Genomic DNA, 20,240 nt, shown 5'->3' on the forward strand with positions numbered 1-20,240 from the left:
CCCACAGAGAAGAAGGAACACTTGATGGAGAAAGAGGACTCTGCAGCTTCTCCCCTCCCCTTGTATTTCAGGCTCTTTTCTCATTTCCGGTGGATTTGACAATACTGTGGCAATTTGGGATGTAGGAGGTGGCTACCGGAAGTTGTCACTGAAGGTACAAATATCTGCACAACATAAAAAAAAATCTAACACACGCACGTGTGTGTATGTATGTGTGGTGGGGGAGGGGGGAAGTGTGCACATGCATGTGGGTTGGGGTGGGAGGTGGTTACGACCTTGCTATGTAGCCCAGGTTAGGCCCAAACCTGTGATCTTTCTGTTTCAGCCACCCTAGTGCTGAGATTTGGGGCATAGTCTGCCATTCCTGGTGGCGGGGCATCTGAGACCCAGGCCAAGGCAGTGAAGCAGGCCGAGCTACCTTCTAAGGGTCCTGACCTCTGTAGGGAAGGACGAAGACATCAGTGAATTAGCCACCAGCAGAGTTGGAAGAGAGAGATAGTAGAGGGCCGTGACAGAGAGAGCTATGACAGGGAGGGGCGTAGGGACTGACCCAGAGGGGGAGAGCGGTGGGCTACCTAAAGCAGGCACTCGATCGGAGATCTCAGTGGACAAGCAAGGACCTCAGGCTCTCTACATAGATGAAACAGCAAAGCCCAGAGCTGGGCAGGAGTCCAAACCCAGCAGAGTCTGATGCTGTTATGAGGACAGTGGCTGTCACCAACAGAGGAGTCCTGCACCCAAGGGTCTCCGTAGTTAGCAGGGTGTTAATCCAGCCATGGCAAGAGTCCAGGGCTGGAGCCTTGTATGCCTGGTACAGTCTCTCTGCTGCCTTTGCCCACTCCCATTCCCTCTGAGTCACCTATGCCTTCTTGAGTGGCACATGTTCACCCCTATCCCTGACACACCAAGGCCAGTCTCTCTAAGCTGAGTTCTTCTAGGGAGTTTCTGCCACAGCACACAGACAGCCCCACTCGGGATGCTAACCCCACTGTGCCTCACACCCCTCTGCCTCTCCCGTCAGATTGCCTAGGGCTCTTCCCTGCCGTCCCATTCTTCCCCCTCTTCCACAGAACGGAAGTGTTCTTTTCGTTCACCGTTGCGTGCAAATGCCGCACGTGTGAAGACGGACGTGGCAGTGCACGTGTGGAGGACAGAGGGCATCTTTGAGGAGTGGGTTTATCTCCTCCTACTTTACCTAGGTCCCAGGGATGGAACTCAGGTCTCCAGGCTTGTGAAAAAACACTGCACCCCAACCTCTCCTGCTCCTTTTTTCTTACCTTGCTCGGGTGCTTCACTTTCTGTAAGAAAAATGGCAGAGACAGTAAAAAAAAATGCCTAGGCAGAGCCCTCACACATAAACAGCACCCGTCTCTTCCGGTTTTACAGCTCCTCATTGGCTTAAGCTACTGTGGAAGCCCCTCCCTGGTAGAGCCTCTAAGAGGCACATTGTCCAGCAGTAGGTGCAAGCGAAAACCTAAGACCATGGAGACTCATCGTCTTTTATTTCTTCCCATTCTGCTGAGCCTTGCACATGATCTTAAAGACATACACAGCACCCTCACAGAGGTGCTATGGCTGGCCTTTGTGGCTCGCATTCTGCCTTTAAGTGTTGATGGGGCCAAGCGTGGGCTACAGGTAATCAACTTAGGGTTGCTGGCCTTTTGTTTCTCTTGCTTTTATGAAGCGTTTCTCCCCGGTCTTTGTTAAATTATTTCTTGTTCAGGGCCACGAGGACTGGGTGACGGATGTTGCTATCAGCAACAACAAGAAATGGATCCTCTCGGCTTCAAAGGTAAAAGCGACCAAGCTTTGGCTGACTTAAGATGCGTCTCCCACTCGTTAATACTTGAGATAGCAGAAGTGGTTCATCCCAAGTATGAAATCTGGACTTGGGGTTGCATGCCTGTAATCCCAGCATTCGGGAGACAGAGGTCATAAGAGGGCCAATGAGATGCTTTATTAGGGAAAGTCACTTTCCACCAAGCCTAACTACCTGGGGCTTGAGTCCCAGGTCCCACATAGTGGGAAGAAAGGACCGACTCCTAAATGTACTTGGATTGCCACACGCAAGCTCCTACCCACTAGTCTCCAATAAATAAATGAAGGGGCTCTGTTTGTTTGTTTGTTCCAGGATAGGGTTTCTCTGAGTAGCTCTGGCTGTCCTTGAACTTGCTCTTTAGAACGGGGCTGGTGTACAGCTCAAGAGACCCAGCTGCCTCTGCCATCTGAGTGCCAAAAGTTTGACAACAAAGCACGGGAGATGTGAGGCTGGAGGGGTGGCTCAGCGGTTAAGAGCACTGGCTACTCTTCCAGACAGACCTAGGTTCAGTTCCCAGCACCCACATGGTGGCTCACAACGTCCTCTTCTGGCCTGCACGGGCTCCTTGCATGCGCAGTTAGGAATAACTAAAAATGTTTAAATCAAGGAAACAATGAAAGTTTTAAAAAATTGAATGCCATCAAAATGAGTAACGTTTTGTGTGTGTGTGTGTGTGTGTGTGTGTGTGTGAGGAGGCTGGGCACAGTTGGGAAACACCTATAATCCCAGAACCTGGGAGCCTAAGGCAAAATCGGGAGTTCCAGATCAGCCTGGGATGCACAGAGAGGCCCTGTTACACAAACCAAAAAAAATAACTCCAAATAGTGTGTGTGTGTGTGTGTGTGTTAAACAGTATACACATTTGTGTTATTATTTATTTTTTTGAATCTTGAATCTCAAGTGTCCCAGTTTGGTCTTCAACTTAGCCCAGGATGACCCAGGTCTTCCAGCATTCACCCCCCTCCCCCGCCAAATGCTGGGATTACAGGTCTTCTGCAGCCACACTTAACTTTATTACCCCCCCCCCTTTTAAAATAAATCTCATCCTCAGTACATTTCAAAGTTAGGGATAGTCTTGTCTCATACCTTAAAAATAAATTTCTGACAAGGCTAACATTTTAAAATCATTTCAAAGGCCAGAAATGATGACCGCCATACTGTAGACAGGTGTTCAAGGAAGATGTTACCTTCCATTCCTAGACTAAAAAGTCCACCAAGGAGCCAGAGAGATGGCTCAGTCGATATTGGACTTGCTGCCCAAGCATGAAGGGCCCAGGTTCTGATCCCAGAACCCACATAAAAGCAATGTCTGTAATGCCTGCTCTGGGATGGGGCGAGGCAGGCCCCCATTTAACTTCTCACTTGCTTTAGTATAAAGCTTACCTTACCCAATGAATGGCATTTGACAAAATTTACATTTGCACTGTGTGTTAAATGGGGGGATGAGTTAGAAAAGTTGGACCTGAAACCTGAAATGATAGCCCTTGCCTTTAATCCAAGCCCTCAAGAGGCAGAGGCTGGCAGATCTCCAAGTTCAAGGCCAGCTTATTCTACGGAGTGAGCTCCAGGACAGCCAGGGCTACACAGAGAAACCCTGTCTTGAAAAACAAACAACAAACCAAAATACAACAACACCATCCCATCTGGTTTGGATTTAGGCAGTTCTTAGGGAGCTTTTGCTTTCTGTGTTTTTAGTAAAAATCTTCACAGGAAGCCTGGAAGGGATTTGGCACTCCCAAGTTTGGAATCAAAATATCTAAAAGCTGATGGGTGACTTTAAAATATATTACATACCTGTGCTTTGTGTGTGTGTGTGTGTGTGTGTGTGTGTGTGTGTGTGTGTCTGTGTGTGTGTCTGTGTGTGTGTCTGTGTGTGTGTCTGTGTGTGTGTGTGTGTGTGTGTGTGTCTGTGTGTGTGTCTGTGTGTGTGTGTGTGTATGTCTGTGTGTGTGTCTGTGTGTGTGTGTGTGTGTGTCTGTGTGTGTGTCTGTGTGTGTGTGTGTCTGTGTGTGTGTCTGTGTGTGTGTCTGTGTGTGTGTCTGTGTGTGTGTCTGTGTGTGTGTGTGTGCCATGTGTATTCATTGCCTTGAGAGGGCGGAAAGGGGAGTTATGGGTGGTTGTGAGCCCCTATGTGGGTGCTGGGAACCGAAACCCAGTCCTCTGCAAGAGCGGCCGGTGCTCTTAACCACTGAACCATCTCTCCAGCCTGTCTTATTTTGTTTGCTTATTTTTGGTTTTCTGAGACATCTCATTGTGGGCTCCTTGTTGCCTGGATTGACAATGTTGCCAGGACTTGGCAAACTACTTAATACACCCTTCAAAGTGACTCTTGATAAAACCTGGCTCTTCTCCTGTGGTTTCTCTCTCTATAAGACATTTGGGTTCAACTGCTCAATTAGGAAATGTAACGCACAGTCATTGAGATGCTGTTGCTGCTGTAACATTGGGCAAAATAAACAACTCGGATGCAGAGCAAAGAAAGGGACGCTCACTGAGGTAAAAATCAAGGCAACTAGAAAACTGCACTTCTTTCTGAGATATTTTTGTTAGTTACAAAAAAAAAAAATTCAGAGTTCACAATGTTGAGTTCTCTGACTCCCAAGTCTGGCTTGTCACTCAGTCAGACTGACTGTCAACTGTAAGTCTCTGCCTCGGCCTCCCCTGTGCTGGGATCACAGGTGTGTACCACCTGAGGTGTTTACTGATTTGTGCCCATTCTGTGAGTTTTGTCAAACACACGTCATGGTCCATCCTTACAGCAGCCTATAGAACTGCAGAATAACTTTCCTGCCTGAAAGACCTTTAGGTTCTGCTTTATTAGGCCTCCCCTCTCCCCCAGAATACCTGTCAGCCACTGTTCCTATTCCAACTGTCTCTTAGCAACACACACACAACATACCACACTCATATACCACACAGAAGATATACCACACATTAGACATGCAACATACACTACACAGCACACACAACACACACTACATACAACACAAACTACATATATTATACATAGCACATACTCACACACACTACATGCAACACACACTACACATACAACACACAGCACACACACACTACACATACTACACACAGCACACATACACTACACACAGCACATACTGCACACAACACACACTACACACAACACACACTACACACATACTATACGCATTGCACTCTACAATACTACACACAACATATTCCACACAGGATACGCACACAACACACATACACAAATGTAACTCTCACCTCTAAGGTGATAAGGGATAGTTTATTCTGGTTGAAGGTGAGTGACAACGGCAGAAAATTCCAGGACCCGGTTAAGCCAAATGCCGTGCTCCACCGTGGTACCAGTTTTCAGCAAGTTTCTGTAATAATGGGACAAGGGATACCACAAACCATTCCCAAATTCACTGATGGAAGGTCACGGATAACAGGGAGGCCTCACTACAGGCCTGCGCTCCTATCTGGCAACGCTTAGCTTTTCTAGACATGAGGTGTCTGTTTGTACATTCCAAAGGACTTACTTCACAGCCACAAAGACGGCGAGTGACGTCAGAGGTGGGTCACCAGGGTGCTAGAGATGGCTCGTGATGATCTGGCTCTGGACTTGCAATATCCCAACCTCTCCAAGTCCTTTGCATTCTAATCAGTTAATGAACCTCGCAGAAGGGCTTAGTGGAAGGCATGGCTTTCGTTATTTCTATTTCCAGGAACTTCTGGTCAATCTCAGTCTGTAATATTTGCTTTCCTGGAACGCTGGAGAGATAAAATTCACAGCCTGTAAGCCTTTTCAGACTGGCTTATTTTGCTCAACAATATGTGCTTTTGTATCTCTATGTGTTTTGGAGGTTTGGCAGCTCATTTATTCTGAACACGGAATGCTATCCCACGGTACAGCTGTACCACAGGTCTTCCTGTAGCCTAGGATGGCCCTGAACTCCCGATCCTCCTCCTCCTCCTTCTCATGAGCTGGGGTTACAGGGATGGACCATCATGCCTGGCTTCTGTGGCTGGGGGACAGAGAGTCTGATACTCTATTGGCTGAACTACCCACAGCCTCACAGTGCTTTTTTGTTTTTGTTGTTGCCTGTCTGTTTGCTTTTGTGACTCCTGGCTTACTGTCTTAACTTGTTTTAGGACAGCTCCATGAGACTGTGGAATATTGAAGAAATTGACAAAATTCCTTTGGTTGCTGAGAACAGAAAGGCCATGGGCTTAAAGGTCAAGCAGGTTGGTATGAGGTGAAATTAGGCCCAGTTACCTTCCCCCCATCTTCACCAACGCAGCTTACTTCCCGCATGAACGTTTACCGGACCCCTGGAGACACAACCACAGACAGTGGGTTCCCAGCCTTAGGGGGTGCTTAAATCCTGACAGATGAGACAGGTGTACAGACACAGGAAAACGGTCCCATGATGAGTGACATTAGAAAAAAGGACACACGTGAGGAAAGGGATGTGTGGGGGTCTTTATCTGTATTCGTTTTGTTCTCTGAAACAGGTTTTTGCTACATGTCCCAGGCGGGCCCGACACTGTTTATTCTAAGTGCTGGGGTTATTCTTCTAAGTGTGCATACAATTTGTTAAGTGTGGGGTAGAACACAAGGCTTTTTACATCCTAGGCAAGGCCCTCCCACTGAGCTGCACTCCTAACCTCTGAGATTATTTTATTTTACTTAAGATTTATCTTACCTTATTTTATTTTGGAGCTAGCATCTCACTGTTAGGCCTGGCTGGCCTGGACCTAGCAACGTAGAGCAGGCTGGCCTTGAATTCCATCCACCTGCCTCAATCTCCTCAGTACTGGGATTAAGGGTGTTGCTACCTGTCTGCTGTGTGTGTGCGCTCATGTGTGAGTGTGTATGTACCTATCTATATGTGTCTGTGGAGTGTGTGCATATGTGTCTGTGGGGTGTGTGTGTAATGTCTCTGTGTGTGTTTGTGAATGGGTGTTTGATTATGTGTGTGCATAATGTGTGCATACATGTGTGTTATGTGTGTGTGCTTACATATGTGTATGCATACATGTGTATGTGTGTGCATACACATGTGTATGTATGTGCATACATGTGTGTATGTGTGTGCTTACATATGTGTATGTGTATGCATACATGTGCATGTGTGTGCATACACATGTGTATGTATGTGCACACATGTGTGTATGTGTATGCATACATGTGTGTATGTGTGTGCATAATGTGCATACATGTGTGTATATGTGCATACATATGAGTATGTGTATGCATACGTGTGTATATGTGTGCATACACATGTGTATGTATGTGCACACATGTGTGTATGTGTGCAATGCATGTTTGTAGGTATGTGCACACATGTATGTGTGCATACAAGTGTGTATGTGTGTGCATACATATGCGTGTGCATACATGTGTGTATGTGTGTGCATACATGTATGTGTATATGTGAGTGTGTTGGGAGTTCCTGAGAAGCCTCTGACCTGGTCTGAGAGTCCCCACATCAATCACTGGTTTGCTAGTTGGAAAGAATGAGACTGGTGAGCATCCGTATGTGTTGGGAGGTGTTTGGGCCAGAAAGACTCAGAGTGGAAGACGATACTCAGGTCCCACATCAGTTGGTTGAAATCATTGTCTGAAGCGGAGCAAGGTGGCTCCTCCTGTAAGTACAGCACGCAGGAGCTTGAGGCAGAGGGATTACAGCCTATAAGATTTATTGAGGCATTGTCTCCAAAAACTAAACAAGAAACAAACAGGGGCTAGAGAGATGGCCTAGTGACTTAGAGCCCCTGTTGCTCCCACAGAGGACCCAGGTTTGTTTCTAGCACCAACACGGTGATTCAGAACCATTCCTAATGCGGTTCCAGGGGATCTGATGCCCTTTTAAAACACACAAATGGTAACTAAGTGTCCTGTTTATTTCAGAAAGCTATTTTGAAATGTTTGAGGGACACAGCTATAAGACTAGCACTCAGAAGGATGTTAAGGCCTGCCTCAGACATGTATGTATGTATGTATGTATGTATGTATGTATGTGTGTATGTATGTATGTATGATGTATGTATGTATGATGTATGTATGTATGTATGATGTATGTATGTATGTATGTATGATGCATGTATGTATGTATGATGCATGTATGTATGTATGATGTATGTATGTATGTATGCTGTATGTATGTATGATGTGTGTATGATGTATGTATGTATAATGTATGTATGATGTATGTATGTATGATGTATGTATGATGTATGTATGTATGTATGTATGATGTATGTATGTATGTATGTATGTGTGATGTATGTATGTATGTATGATGTATGTATGTATGATGTATGTATGTATGTATGATGTATGTATGTATGTATGTATGATGTGTGTATGTATGTATGATGTATGTATGTATGTATGTATGTATGTATATATACACATCTCACTCATGTATGTACACACACAGGAAGGGAGGGGGAGGTGGGGAATGTAGCTCAATGCCCTAACACAGTCAAGGGCCTGGGTTTATTTCCTACTACTGAGAAGCAAATCCTCACCCGCTCGCCTCTGCTCTGTGAGTTCACTGCTCTCAGAACCTCAGGGACTCTGAACACTCTTTGGTTCTCCCAGTTCCACCCTGGACCACTCTGCAGAGAGAAGGGCCAGCCCTGGGGACCCTTTTAGCTTTGGCAGGAAAGGCCGTGCCTGGTGCTCCCAGCCTTCCCTGGGCAGTTTGCAGGGGTGAGAGACTCCAGAGAGGGAAGGGAACTTGGGCTCCATCCAGGTTGGCTGGGGGTGGGGTATGGGACTCCGCACTCAGAGCCCGACCCCCCTCTGACCTGTATGCACATCGTTTCTTTTCCTTGAAAATGTCCCACCACAGTGCAGGAACTGTGACCAGTTTTTCTCCACCTCAGAAAGTGACCTTCATTCTCAGCTACCCAACCTGTGCCTGTTCTGCCGGAGAGACCAGAAGAACTATTTATCTAGCTCTTCGTCATCGTCACGTGAGAGGAATGACAGCTAATGGCCGCTGAGCCCTTTGAGCGCTGAGCCCAGGCCACCTGCTAATCAGTTTGCAGTGTTCTTCCGGGCTCTCTTCTGGGTTCCGGTCCCAGAATGCGCCTATCAGTCTGAGGCAGGGGCCAGGCCCCGACTAGACTCTCATCACGGGGCTGCCTCTCTGCCCACCACAGAACCCTTCGGAGGCGAGCACTGTTAGTTTTAATACAAAATAAATCTAGGTTCCTCTGGAAAACAAGCCTGTGGAGGAATTGTAGAGGTAGTTTCTCTATCTCTGAGCTTTAGAACCTGGTCTTCATTTCATTTTGCCCCTGGGACCGGCATGTGTACTTCACGCACATGCTTGTTAAGGGAATATGATGTGTGGAGGCCTACCTGGTGGATGGCAAGGTATTGTGACTGCTATGGTTTGAATATGTTTTTTCCCTTCTGGGTTCAAGAGCTAGGAGCTTGGTGCTGAAGGGTCTTCTTGGGTAGTGGTTTCCTTCCTCCTCATGTGTTTGTGTGTGTGTGTGTGTGTGTGTGTGCATACATGCATGTGCCTCTCATATATGCAGTGCCCACAGAGTCCAAAAGATGGAGATAGATTTTTCTCGAGCTGCCATGTGGGTGCTAGGAACTGAACCTTGGGCCTTCTTAACCACTGAGCTATCTCTTCATCCCACCCCTAGATAGTTTTGAGGCCTCTTTCATCACCAAGACCGCAGTGAGTGTATCTGTCACCACCTTAGCTCTGGGGATAATTAGAACGCATGGACCCACACCTTCCTCAATGAGGGCCACCTGGGTTATTACATTTCTGTGCAGGTTGCGTTTATTTTTGCATAGATCAGTCAGCAAAAGAAGTCGGCTGCTGGAGCAAAGCCAGAGGAATCCATCAGAAGTGCTGCTTGACTTTGTTGTCAAAGGGACGGTTGGCATGGAAACCCCAGAGTGACTAGGGAAAACCTGGATGGGGAGGGCCGGGACTTGAGCACAAAACAGAAACGTCCACACACATTCTGTAGGTTCTTCGAATCGCCCAGAGCCCCGCTCAGGATCCTTCTCCCTAGCTGGCTCCAGGAGAAGCAGTCCAGAAGGTATGGGCCTGGGCTGGCAAGGATGGCCGCAGCTCACTTGAGATGACATCCAAGGAACCAAGCGGCCGGGCAGCACTGGGAGGTTCTGGGGGGCGTTTCTGGGGCATCTGGGGGTCCCGCTGAAATTCCCAGAGCCACTCTCAGCCGACGAACTCTCATGACCCGCAGATGATTAGAGTTCAAAAAGTGATGCTATTGTGGCCCGGAAATCAGGACCACCGCACTCCGCCCACTCCGCGAAGCCTATTTAAATTTCCTGCGTTCCTTTGGGCTCGGAAGCCGGGCTAAGCGAGGAACTGCACTGCGCATGCGCCCCCTGTCGGCGCAGAAACGTCCACGCATGCGCAAAAGGCTCATGAAGTCACTAGAAATGGGAACGGGTTTCTCGCAGTGATCGTGCGGGCGGCGCCGTGGCTTAGTTGGTTAAAGCGCCTGTCTAGTAAACAGGAGATCCTGGGTTCGAATCCCAGCGGTGCCTCAGCTTGAGTGCTTGCGCTCTTCTTTTGCGCGACCTTTCAGTTTTGCGAGCGCGCTCACAGATCCGTTCCTCCGTCAGCCAGAAAGACGTTTTAGCTGAAGACGTCCTCGTGTTCCCTACTAGCCTTTGCCTCTTGAGGTCAGCCAAGTAGCTGTCCCCCGAGTGCTCCTACAGGCTCCTGGCTTCACCGAGCATTGTGAAAAACGATGCTTTTTCCTCCCGGAATCCGCGCAGTCGGTACCAACCTTCTACATACTGAGGACCGTTTGGCCGAGGCCGAAAGAGACCCGAAAATGGAGGTCTGTAGCATCAAATCCGATCCGTCAATCTGCATCTACAGAATGCATTAAAAACAAAACAAAACAAAACACAAAAACAAGTGGCTAGGTGTGAGGCCCGACCCTAGGCCTGGGCTGTGGTTGCCAAGTGCTGGGACGCCACAGGCACAAGGAACTTCCTTGAGAGCATTTGCATTTGGAAGGCGGGGAGGCTTTGGAAGGTGGGGGGAAGCTTTGAAGTTCTGGAGAATGTTCTCTGGGCATACACCTAAGTCCAAACAAAACACAGAATGGTAAACCCAGCGAGCTTTAGAAAATGCATGAGCCACAGGAGGCTGTGCTCCTAACGAAGATACTTTGACTCACAGTTGAGCTTACAATCTTATAAATCACTTAAAACCATCTTAAGGACTGGCGAGAGAGATGAGTGGTTAAAGGTCCTTGCTGCCAATTCTGAACGTTCTGAGTTCAGATCCTGGGTCTAACGGTGGAAGGTGAGCGCCGACCCCTGAAAACTGTCCCTCGGGCCTGTAGGCCCTCATGCATGCTGTGGCTCACATATATGTTCACAACAAATAAGTAAATGTAATAGGGTAAAAAATGTCCCTAAGATGAAAAGAAATAAAGGGCGTAATTGCATTAACCCACACAGAGGATCACACTTGGGCTTTTGGTCAGATAAGGCAGCGTGTGAAAACTCACAGTGCTGGGGAAAAGATGTCAGCGCCGCCGCTGTCCTGCCATTTGAGAGACTGTGGGGGCTTCTTTCTAGCTGGGGGGAACGACTAACGTTTAAAAAGACTGATTTCTCCTTGACCACTGTGGTCAAGTTAACAATTAGAGTTGAGTAAAATTCACTTGTTCCAGGGGGGGCAATTCTTTCTGCTTCTCCTAAGGGTCTGGGTTGATTGTTTATGTGTTTTGGTCAGTTCGACTTGGTTTATTTTTATTTATTTATTTATTTATTTATTTATTTTTGGTTGACACAGGCAATGTAGCCCCACACTTTGCAAAGCCAACAGGATTCAGCTGAATCCAGTTACTGAAGGCTTTATCAGAAAGCACTCTGGGGCTTAGTTCTAGCTCATCTCTGTCAGTCCTGGGGTTTGGAACACTTGCCTGTTGGGTGTTGTTTTATGGTTTGAACCGGAAAAGGTCTCTCCCAGGATCATGTGATCAGCATGCTTGGAGGAGACTTTGGGAGGAGGTGGGGCCTAGCAGAGGACAGTAGGTCAGTGGGGTCAGGTCCTTGTAAGCTACTTTATCCTGGCCTCTCCCCACCTCCACCCCCACCACCATGAACCGACATGCCTGAACTGTATCCTTAATCCTCCTTTTAATTAATTGCAGGTGCTTCTCTGCGGCAGTGAAAAAGCTAAGCCGGGACCAACTGGAAATGTTGGTTGGCACTTGAGACTGAGGGTGGCTCAACTCTAAAGGAAAGCCTTTGTGAGTCACAGCTGCTGGGTGCCAGAGGACCTGGAAGCCATCTGATTGGTTAAACACTCTCCGCCCCGCCCCCGCTCCCCCATCCTAGCAGGAAGCAATGCCAGAAAAGAGAATCAGGGCCCGGTTAACCTACCTTGTGTCTGCTCCTCCCCCCCCCCCCCCCCCCCCCCGCACAGGTCTTCCTGCCTCAGGGCCTTTGTGTTCAGTGTGGTGGGGGCTCAATGCTGTTTCCCCGGGTCGCCTGTGGAAGAACTGTCACTGTCCTTGGCCCAGCCCCTCCAAGGCCCCCCAAATGCAGCCTCTTTCTTATTCCTTTTACAGGATTGTCACCCCCCCCCCCAACAGTACACCACGAATGGGAACAGCTAAGGCAGTCCTTCTGTGAGACCTACCTGAAAGAGCTTTGTAAAAATGTAAAGCAGTGTTTTACTTCAAACTGAATTTCGGTTTATGCTGTAAATAGTTTTGTAATGGTGTCAACATGTATTTGGTTTATCCGGGTTAGTTTTTAAATCAATTGACTTTTTTTTTTTTTTTAATTTTCCCCCAGATTTAACTTCTAGTGTCTTCAGTGTTGACTTTGCCTTGATGTTAATAGACTGATGCTCTGAAACTGTAGGGCAGCCCCAATTAAATGTCTTCCTTTAAAAGAGTTGCCTTGGTCATGGTGTCTCTTCACATCAAAGAAAACCCTAAGACAGAAGTTGGTACCAGGGATGGGGTACTGTAATAGGCCTGACCATGCTTTTGTTTGGAGGAATGTAGATTTGGGAACTTTGGGCTAAACTCTTTAAGTGGAGCTTAATGGGCCACCCTATAAGGAGCATGGAAGACAGGCACATGGTAGGTGATTTGAATCTGGGGTCCTGGCTCGAGAGGTTTCAGAAGAGAAGAATTTTAGTATGTGACCTAGAGACTATACTTGTGATATCTTGGCAAAGAATATGGCTGCCTTTTCTCCTTCTCTGAAAAGTCTGCCCGAAGCTATACTGAAGGGTTTTGATTAGTTGAGTTGGCCGAGGAAATTTCAAAATAGCCTAGTATCGACTCTGTCCTGTGGTTGTTAGCGCTCACTTTTGTGAAGATCTATAATGAAAAAGAGCAGGCTGAGCAAGGAAAGCTACAAAATGTACAGTCCACGGAGAAAAGGGACAGCAGGAAGTGGAATGGAGCCAAGTGCTATGTTTAAGGAGATAAAACAGAGTAATGAAAGACCTGATATTAAAAGGAATAAAAGGAGTAGTGACCTCAAGGCAAGACTCAACCCAACTAAGCTTCCAACCAGTAAAAAGGAATTAAAGGGATAGTTTCAGAACAGCCAAGTTTAGGCAGCAAAGGAAACCACTGCAAAGTAGAAAGTTGGAGAACATGTAATTGAATGAAGGGGGTGGGGCACGTTCCAGCCTCAGCAAGCAGAAGGGCTGGTCAGCCTCAGCCACCTGGTTCTGGCTTTAGAGTCAAGGACAGAAGTAGGGGCTAAGGAACCTCTGCGAGTAAGGGAAAGCCTCCGAGACCAGGCATGGAGCCCCAGAGAGGCTATTGCGTGAAGCTGTGAAGATGAAACCTGGATCGCTTTGGAGAACCCCAAGAATTTGGAGATGACAGAGTCATGTGACACCTGCTAAGGAAACAGGGAGTTGAACTGGAGAGAAGCCCACTGTGGTTAACAAAGCTGAAAGGAGTCGGAGAGCTGAACGGTGCTTTGATATCAGACGTGGAGATGCAGAGTTTGGAGTCTGCACAGCTGATTTTGGGTTTTGCTTTGGTCCAGTGTTTCCTCATTATGCTACGCCTTCCATGTAGAATGGTAATATGTATCCCGTGTTGTTATATATTGGGGATATGTGATTATGGCTTAGATTTTATAGGGGATCACAGGAGATTGCTGAGACTCAGAAGAAACTTCGGACTTTCACAGGTTGAGACTGTTACAGACAATGGGGACCTTCTGAAGTTGGACTAAATGCATTTGGTTTTGTGTGTGTGTGTGTGTGTGTGTGTGTGTGTGTGTGTGTGTACCAGGAAGTGGAATGTAGTAGTTTGAATAAAACTGGCCCCAATAGGCACATAGATAGTGACACTATTAGGAAGTGTGGCCTTGATGGAGGAAGCATGTCCCAGTCTCTTCCTGCTGCCTGCTAATCTGGATGTAGAGCTCTCAGCTCTTCTCCAGCACCATGTCTGCCTGCACACTGCCATGCTTCCCACCATGATGATAATGAAACTGCAAGCCAGCCTCAATTAAACGGTTTCCTTTATAAGAGTTGCCATGGTCATGATGTCTCTTCTCAACAACAAAACCCAAGCTAAGATAGTGATTTTTTTTTTTAATTTAAGTTTTCTTTCATCTCTGTGTCTGAATTGTCTGTGATCCATGTGTGTGCAGTACCCATGATGGCCAGAAGAGGGGGGCAGTGTGGTGAAAATGGAACCCTGGTCCTCTGCAGGAGCAGCAACTGCTCTTAAAGACTGAGGCAAATTTCCAGCCCACAGAAAACTTTGAGACTCCTGTGATAGAACATTCGAGAGTCACTGTTTAAACGCAGAGCCTTTAAAAATACTTGTTTTATTACATTAGTGTGTGTGTTTCATGATTGTGCAGTACATGGTCTGACACATGGTAGCTGTGGGCATGGTTGACGGCGATAGTGTCTTTTGCTAGTAGAAAACAGTGGGCACATTTCTCAGCCAGCTTTAAGACCCTATGAGTTTAGTTTTTATTGTGTCAAGAGACATATGACATGAAATTTACTATTTTAACCACTTTTCCCACGCTGTGATGAGAATCAAATGCTAGACAAAAACTCCGCCATTGAGTTGCTAAGCCACACCTCCACAGGGAAATTCTACCATTCTCACTGGGCCACGCCCCCAGCTTCTTCCTGGAGAATTCTAGGCAGGTGCTCTACCACTGAGCCACGCCCCCATCACCTCACTGGGGGATTCTAGGCAGGTGCTCTACCACTGAGCCACGCCCCCAGCCCCTCACTGGGGAATTCTAGGCAGGGGCTCTACCACTGGGCCACGCCCCCAGCCTCTTCCTGGAGGATTTTACGCAGAGGCTCTACCACTGAGTCACACTCCCAGCAAATCTTCTGAATACTTCTGCCGAGCTTCCTTGGCTCAACTCCTAGACAGCTAAGGATGTCTGCATGTAAGAGCTGTCAAACAAGCCCTGGGTTCCACATTTCAGCTCCACTCGCCCCAAAGAAAGCAGAAGGAAGAGGTGATTGAAAGGGGGAAAGGAACTCAATGAGCGAAGCTCTGGTGGGAAGGAGAGAGGCTGACATTTCTGGCCATCTTCAGAAGTCCCGATGTGAGCCTTAGGTGGGAGATCTGCGGAAGTCAACAGTTCCGGTCAGTTACGGTGTGGCCTGTCTGCTCCTTGCCTCTGCTCTGGTTCTGCAAGATTCCGAGAAGTCCTTATTTCTTGAGAGGACTCAGTTGAGATTACCCGTGCCAAGCGTGATGGAGTGGAGGTTATCTGAAGGATCACTGTAAGAGTTGAGGGGATGCCTCGGCTTTAAAACCGGGTCTGAACTCACTATGTAGACTAAACCTATTTCAGCTCACAAAGACGCCCTCCCCCAGCCCCTCTCTGCTGCAGGAGTTAAAGCCAAGCTCCATCCCACTGAAGGGGGACGCAGAAACCACCAGTTCTTAGTGATTGACATGCAGCGAGGAATGCGACCCCACATTTTAACACAAAGGAGACAAAACCTGGGCAGAGGGGCCAGGGTTTTATCCTGCCTCATGTTACCGTGGGCCCAAGTTAGGAACTGGTGGCATTTAGCAAAAACAGATTCTAAACGCTTGATTTAAGTACACATTTATGAGAGAATCCAGCTTTAGCAATGGCCACACTGAACAAGTACATCTGAAGCCTCGGTAGCTCATGGTGGTTTTTCTTTTCTTTTCTTTTCTTTTCTTTTTCTTTTTTAAACAGAAAGTCTAAAATCTCTTATAATGCACAAATAGCAAAATAATTAGTTTCATTCAGCATACTTTATGATACTGATGTAAAAATATATAAATCTAAATCATTCAAAAAAGAAAAAAAAAAAAAAGAAAAAGTAAAACCTCAAACCTCCCAAAGGCAGTGCGGTGGTGCACACCTTAAAGCCCACCATGCCAGAGGCAGAGGCAGGCACATCTCTGTGAATTTATATATACTGGATTCTAGGCCGGCCTGGGCTTCATAGGGAAACCCTGACTTTAAAACTAAACAAAAAAACAAAAACAAAAACAAGAACAAGAACAAAAACAAAACAAAACAAAACAAAAAACAAAAAACAAAAAAAAAAAAAAAAAAAAAAAAACAGGCCTGGCTATGGTTGTGTGCACCTGAAACCCCTGCACTTGAAAGGCAGGAGAATCAGACCTTTAAGGTCCACATCAGTCTGAGGCCAGCCTGGGTATACGAGCCACTGCTTCAGGCAGGGAACAAACAAACGATCCCAAATCATCTAGACACGTTTAGATAATAATTTCAAGCCTATAATTAGACTTAAATTAGATAGTAATTTTAAGTCTATAAGTAGACGGATGTGGTGGTTTGACTAATAACGACCCCCATAGGCTCATACATTTGAATTCTAATCGTTAGGGACTGCTCTTACTTGAGAAGGATCAGGAGGCGTGGCCTTGTTGGAGGAAGTGTGTCACTGAGGGTGGGCTCTCAGGTGCAGTGGTGCTCCCTCTACTGCAGAAGAGAGCCTCCTCCTGGCTGCTTCTGTAGCAGCATGGCTACTGTGTGCTGCCACGCTCCCTACCATGACAATGATGGACTAGACTTCTGGACCTGTGAGCCAGCCCCAATTAACTGTGTGATAATTAACTTTTATAAGAACTGTGTGATCCTGGTGTCTCTTCACTGCAGTAGGACACTGACTAAGAGGGGGGTATTTCTAAAGTTTATCAATGTATAAACACTTACAAAGAATCAACTTTTAGCTGGGCAGTGATGGCACATGCCTTCAATTCCGGCACTCCGGATCTCTGTGAGTTCAAGGACAGCCTGGTCTACAGAGTGAGTCAGAGAAACCCTGTCTTAACAAAACCAAAACCAAAATGAACCAACTAACTAAACAAAACCAATCAACCACCACCACCACCAACAAAAAGAATCAACTTTCAGTTTTACAGATATTTTTCTGTTTTTTTCAACTTTAATGATATCAATTTCTTTAAAAAGTTTTTATTATGTATGTGTGTAAGGGCAGAGGGTAAATGTATGCCACAAGTATATAGGTGTCATGAAAAAGCACCAATATCCTGGAACTGGTTTTATTATTATATATTATATATATATTAGTTATTAAATAAATAATTAATATATTTATTAAGATATATTTGTAGATTTATGTTAAGTCAATACATGATTGGACAGGGAGAGGAGGTGGGAAGAAGGAGAAGAAGTAGAAGAGGAGGAATCAGGGAGTGAAAACGGAAGAGGAGGAGTCAAAGGAGGAGAAGGAGGAGAGAGAGCCGGAAGAGGAGGCTTGGAAAAAGGGCAAGTGAGAAGGGATCTCCTAGGAGGGCAATAGTAAGTGTAGCAGTAAATCTGCCCAATATAGACGCGCAGCTTGTGTTCCTAATTACTGAGTTATGTTTTCATTGGATGGGTTTATTTGGGTTGAAGAAGATATTGCAACATATATTTATTAATGCAAATATATATTATTTATTATTATAATCAACTATGATTTGGGGTGGGAGCTGGGATTTGAACCCAGGCCCCCTGGAAGACCACTTCCCCCACTGAGCCACCTTTCAGGCCCTTTAAAGCTTGTTAAATTACCTCAGATATGATCTCTCCTGGTGAATATTTTCTTTTTGCATTTGAAAAGAATGAGCATTCTCAGCTGGGCAGTGGTGGTGCACACACCCTTAATCCCAGCACTTGGGAGGCAGAGGCAGGCATATCTTGAGTTCGAGGCCAGCCTGGTCTATACAGGGTTCCAAGACACGCAGGGCTACACAGAGAAATCCGGTCTCGAAACTCTCCTGCAAAAAGAAAAAAAAAAAAAAAAAAAGGTTGTTTTCTTGAGTTGGATGAATAGCACATATTGGATTGTTACTGACGGTGTCTGTGTGTGTGTGTGTGTGTGTGTGTATGTGTGTGTGTGTCCTATTCTCTACCTTTGCTATGTGTTTCTCTACCATCTCTAAGTAAGAGAATAACATGGAAATGTCCAGCTCTGATGGGGGTAGTTGTCAACTCTCCACAAAGTTCTGTCCCTGGTTTTGCTTCTTACTTTCAAGTTCTGACGATAGGGTATCCATATTGAGAATTGACCTTTCTCTAAACTTTGAGATGTTCAGCCTTTAAAATATCTTTCCTTACCCCTGGAAACCTCCTTAGCTTCGAAGTCTCTAGCGTCTGATATTACTATAGATCGGGTTTGTTTTCAATAATATTTGTTCCTTACGTCTCTCTGCCTCCCCCTCCCCCCTATCACTGTGGGATGAATGAAGGGCTTTGTACATATGGGCAAGTTCTCTGCCTTTGAACTACATTCCCAGCCGCTCAGGGTGGAGCTTTCCTCATCCTTTTCTACGACTTTACCCCATGTATTGCAGTAGTTTTGAAATGATATTTTTGTGAAGGTATATGCCGGGGTAAAACATGTCTTCTGGATATGACAGAACGGCTGTACTCATGAATCCACAGAAGTTGTAGTTCCCTGCGCAAATTCAAGCCAGTTGATGCGCCAGCAGGAGGGGGAGGGGCTCACCAACCCACACCCCTATCTGAGGATGGATGTGTCCCCTGAGATGTTGACCACCGTCCAGTGGGTTGCCCTACACCTGGGGGTATTCAGGCAGCTGCAAACTGGACTTCACTGGTTATATTCAGGGGGAGGGTATGTGTCTTAGTTAGGGTTTTACTGCTGTGAACAGACACCGTGACCAAGGCAACTCTTATAAGGACAACATTTAATTGGGGCTGGCTTACAGGTTCAGAGGTTCAGTTCGTTATCATCAAGGTGGGAGCACAGTGAGCGTCCAGGCAGGCATGGTGCAGGAGGAGCTGAGAGTCCTCCATCTTCATCTGAAGGCTGCTAGGACAAGACTGGCTTTCAGCCCACAGTGACACACTTCCTCCATCAAGGCCACATCTCCAAACAGTCCCACTCCCTAGGCCTAGCGTATTCAAACCACCACAGCACCGCACTGGAGAGATGGCTCAGTGGTTAAGAGCATTCGCTGCTTTTGCAGAGGACCTGGGTTCAGATGCCAGCACCCACAATACACCTGTAACTCCGTCGACTTCTGGCTTTTGTAGGCACTAGGTTGAAGGAGGTATATGAGGGTGGGTAGATTGGGGAAAGTTAAGGGGAAGAGGAGACGTAACCAAAGTTCATTGTAAGAAAGTCTCAAAGAATTAATACAGATATATTAAATGCATTACAACCATCCTGAGGCTAGATGTCTAGGCCGTGATTTCTGCTGCTTGCAGGGGAGTGGAGAATGACAGAGGGGGTTCAGCCTACAAGTTTAAGACCAGTCTGGGCAATAAATAAATAATCTAAATGCTGTGTGTAAGAGATTTTCATATGTGCACAGTCATTGTTAAAGAGTTAAAAAAGCAGGGGGATGATGCCTTTGGGGCTAGTCTAAGCGGTGTAGTAAGACCCTATCTCAAAACAAACAAATAGTGTTTGGCTGTACTTTGTTAATGTGCTCGGCCCACTTGGATTTAATGTGGTTTTCAACACCTACCATCTAACTGTGTCAGCTCACTTCCGAAAGCCTGGTTTCCAGGGCAACGGCATTAAAGATGGTGCGACCTTTAAGAGGCAGGGCCTGGCAGAAGAAGGTGGTTAGCTCTTAGGAAGTACTGCCCATGAGATCTTGAGGAATATGTTAGTCCCTGTGGGGTTAATACCTAGCCTCACCCCTGGATATCTGTGGTTTTCTGTCTCACCATGCAATTTGATTCCCACCTCTCATACATGCCACCACGTGCCACATACAAAGCTCACACCAAGGGATGAGCCAATGGGGTTGTTCTAATCTGGAACGTTCAGGTTCAGAAGACTGTGAGCTAAATTAACCTTTACAAATAGCCAGCTTCAGGTATTTTGTTACAGCAATGGCTAACAAAATAAAACTGTTTTTTTTCCTTGTTTGATTACATTTGATT

General features: G+C 46.4%; 1 protein-coding gene across 1 annotated transcript in view; it reads left to right on the forward strand.

Annotated features, from left to right (window-relative positions):
- Positions 1-20,240, forward strand: part of WDR88 (WD repeat domain 88) — a gene marked incomplete at both ends in the record, with an annotated part of 58,270 nt that overhangs the window by 25,613 nt on the left and 12,417 nt on the right. The window contains 5 exons of the mRNA XM_080908211.1: positions 72-154; positions 1,724-1,792; positions 5,957-6,049; positions 8,668-8,791; positions 9,479-9,513. Coding sequence (XP_080764337.1) covers positions 72-154; positions 1,724-1,792; positions 5,957-6,049; positions 8,668-8,791; positions 9,479-9,513 — 404 coding nt within the window. The remainder of the gene's footprint in view (positions 1-71; positions 155-1,723; positions 1,793-5,956; positions 6,050-8,667; positions 8,792-9,478; positions 9,514-20,240) is intronic.

The sequence above is a fragment of the Micromys minutus genome (genome assembly GCF_963924665.1).
Source record: "Micromys minutus genome assembly, chromosome: 32".
NCBI lineage: Eukaryota > Metazoa > Chordata > Mammalia > Rodentia > Muridae > Micromys > Micromys minutus.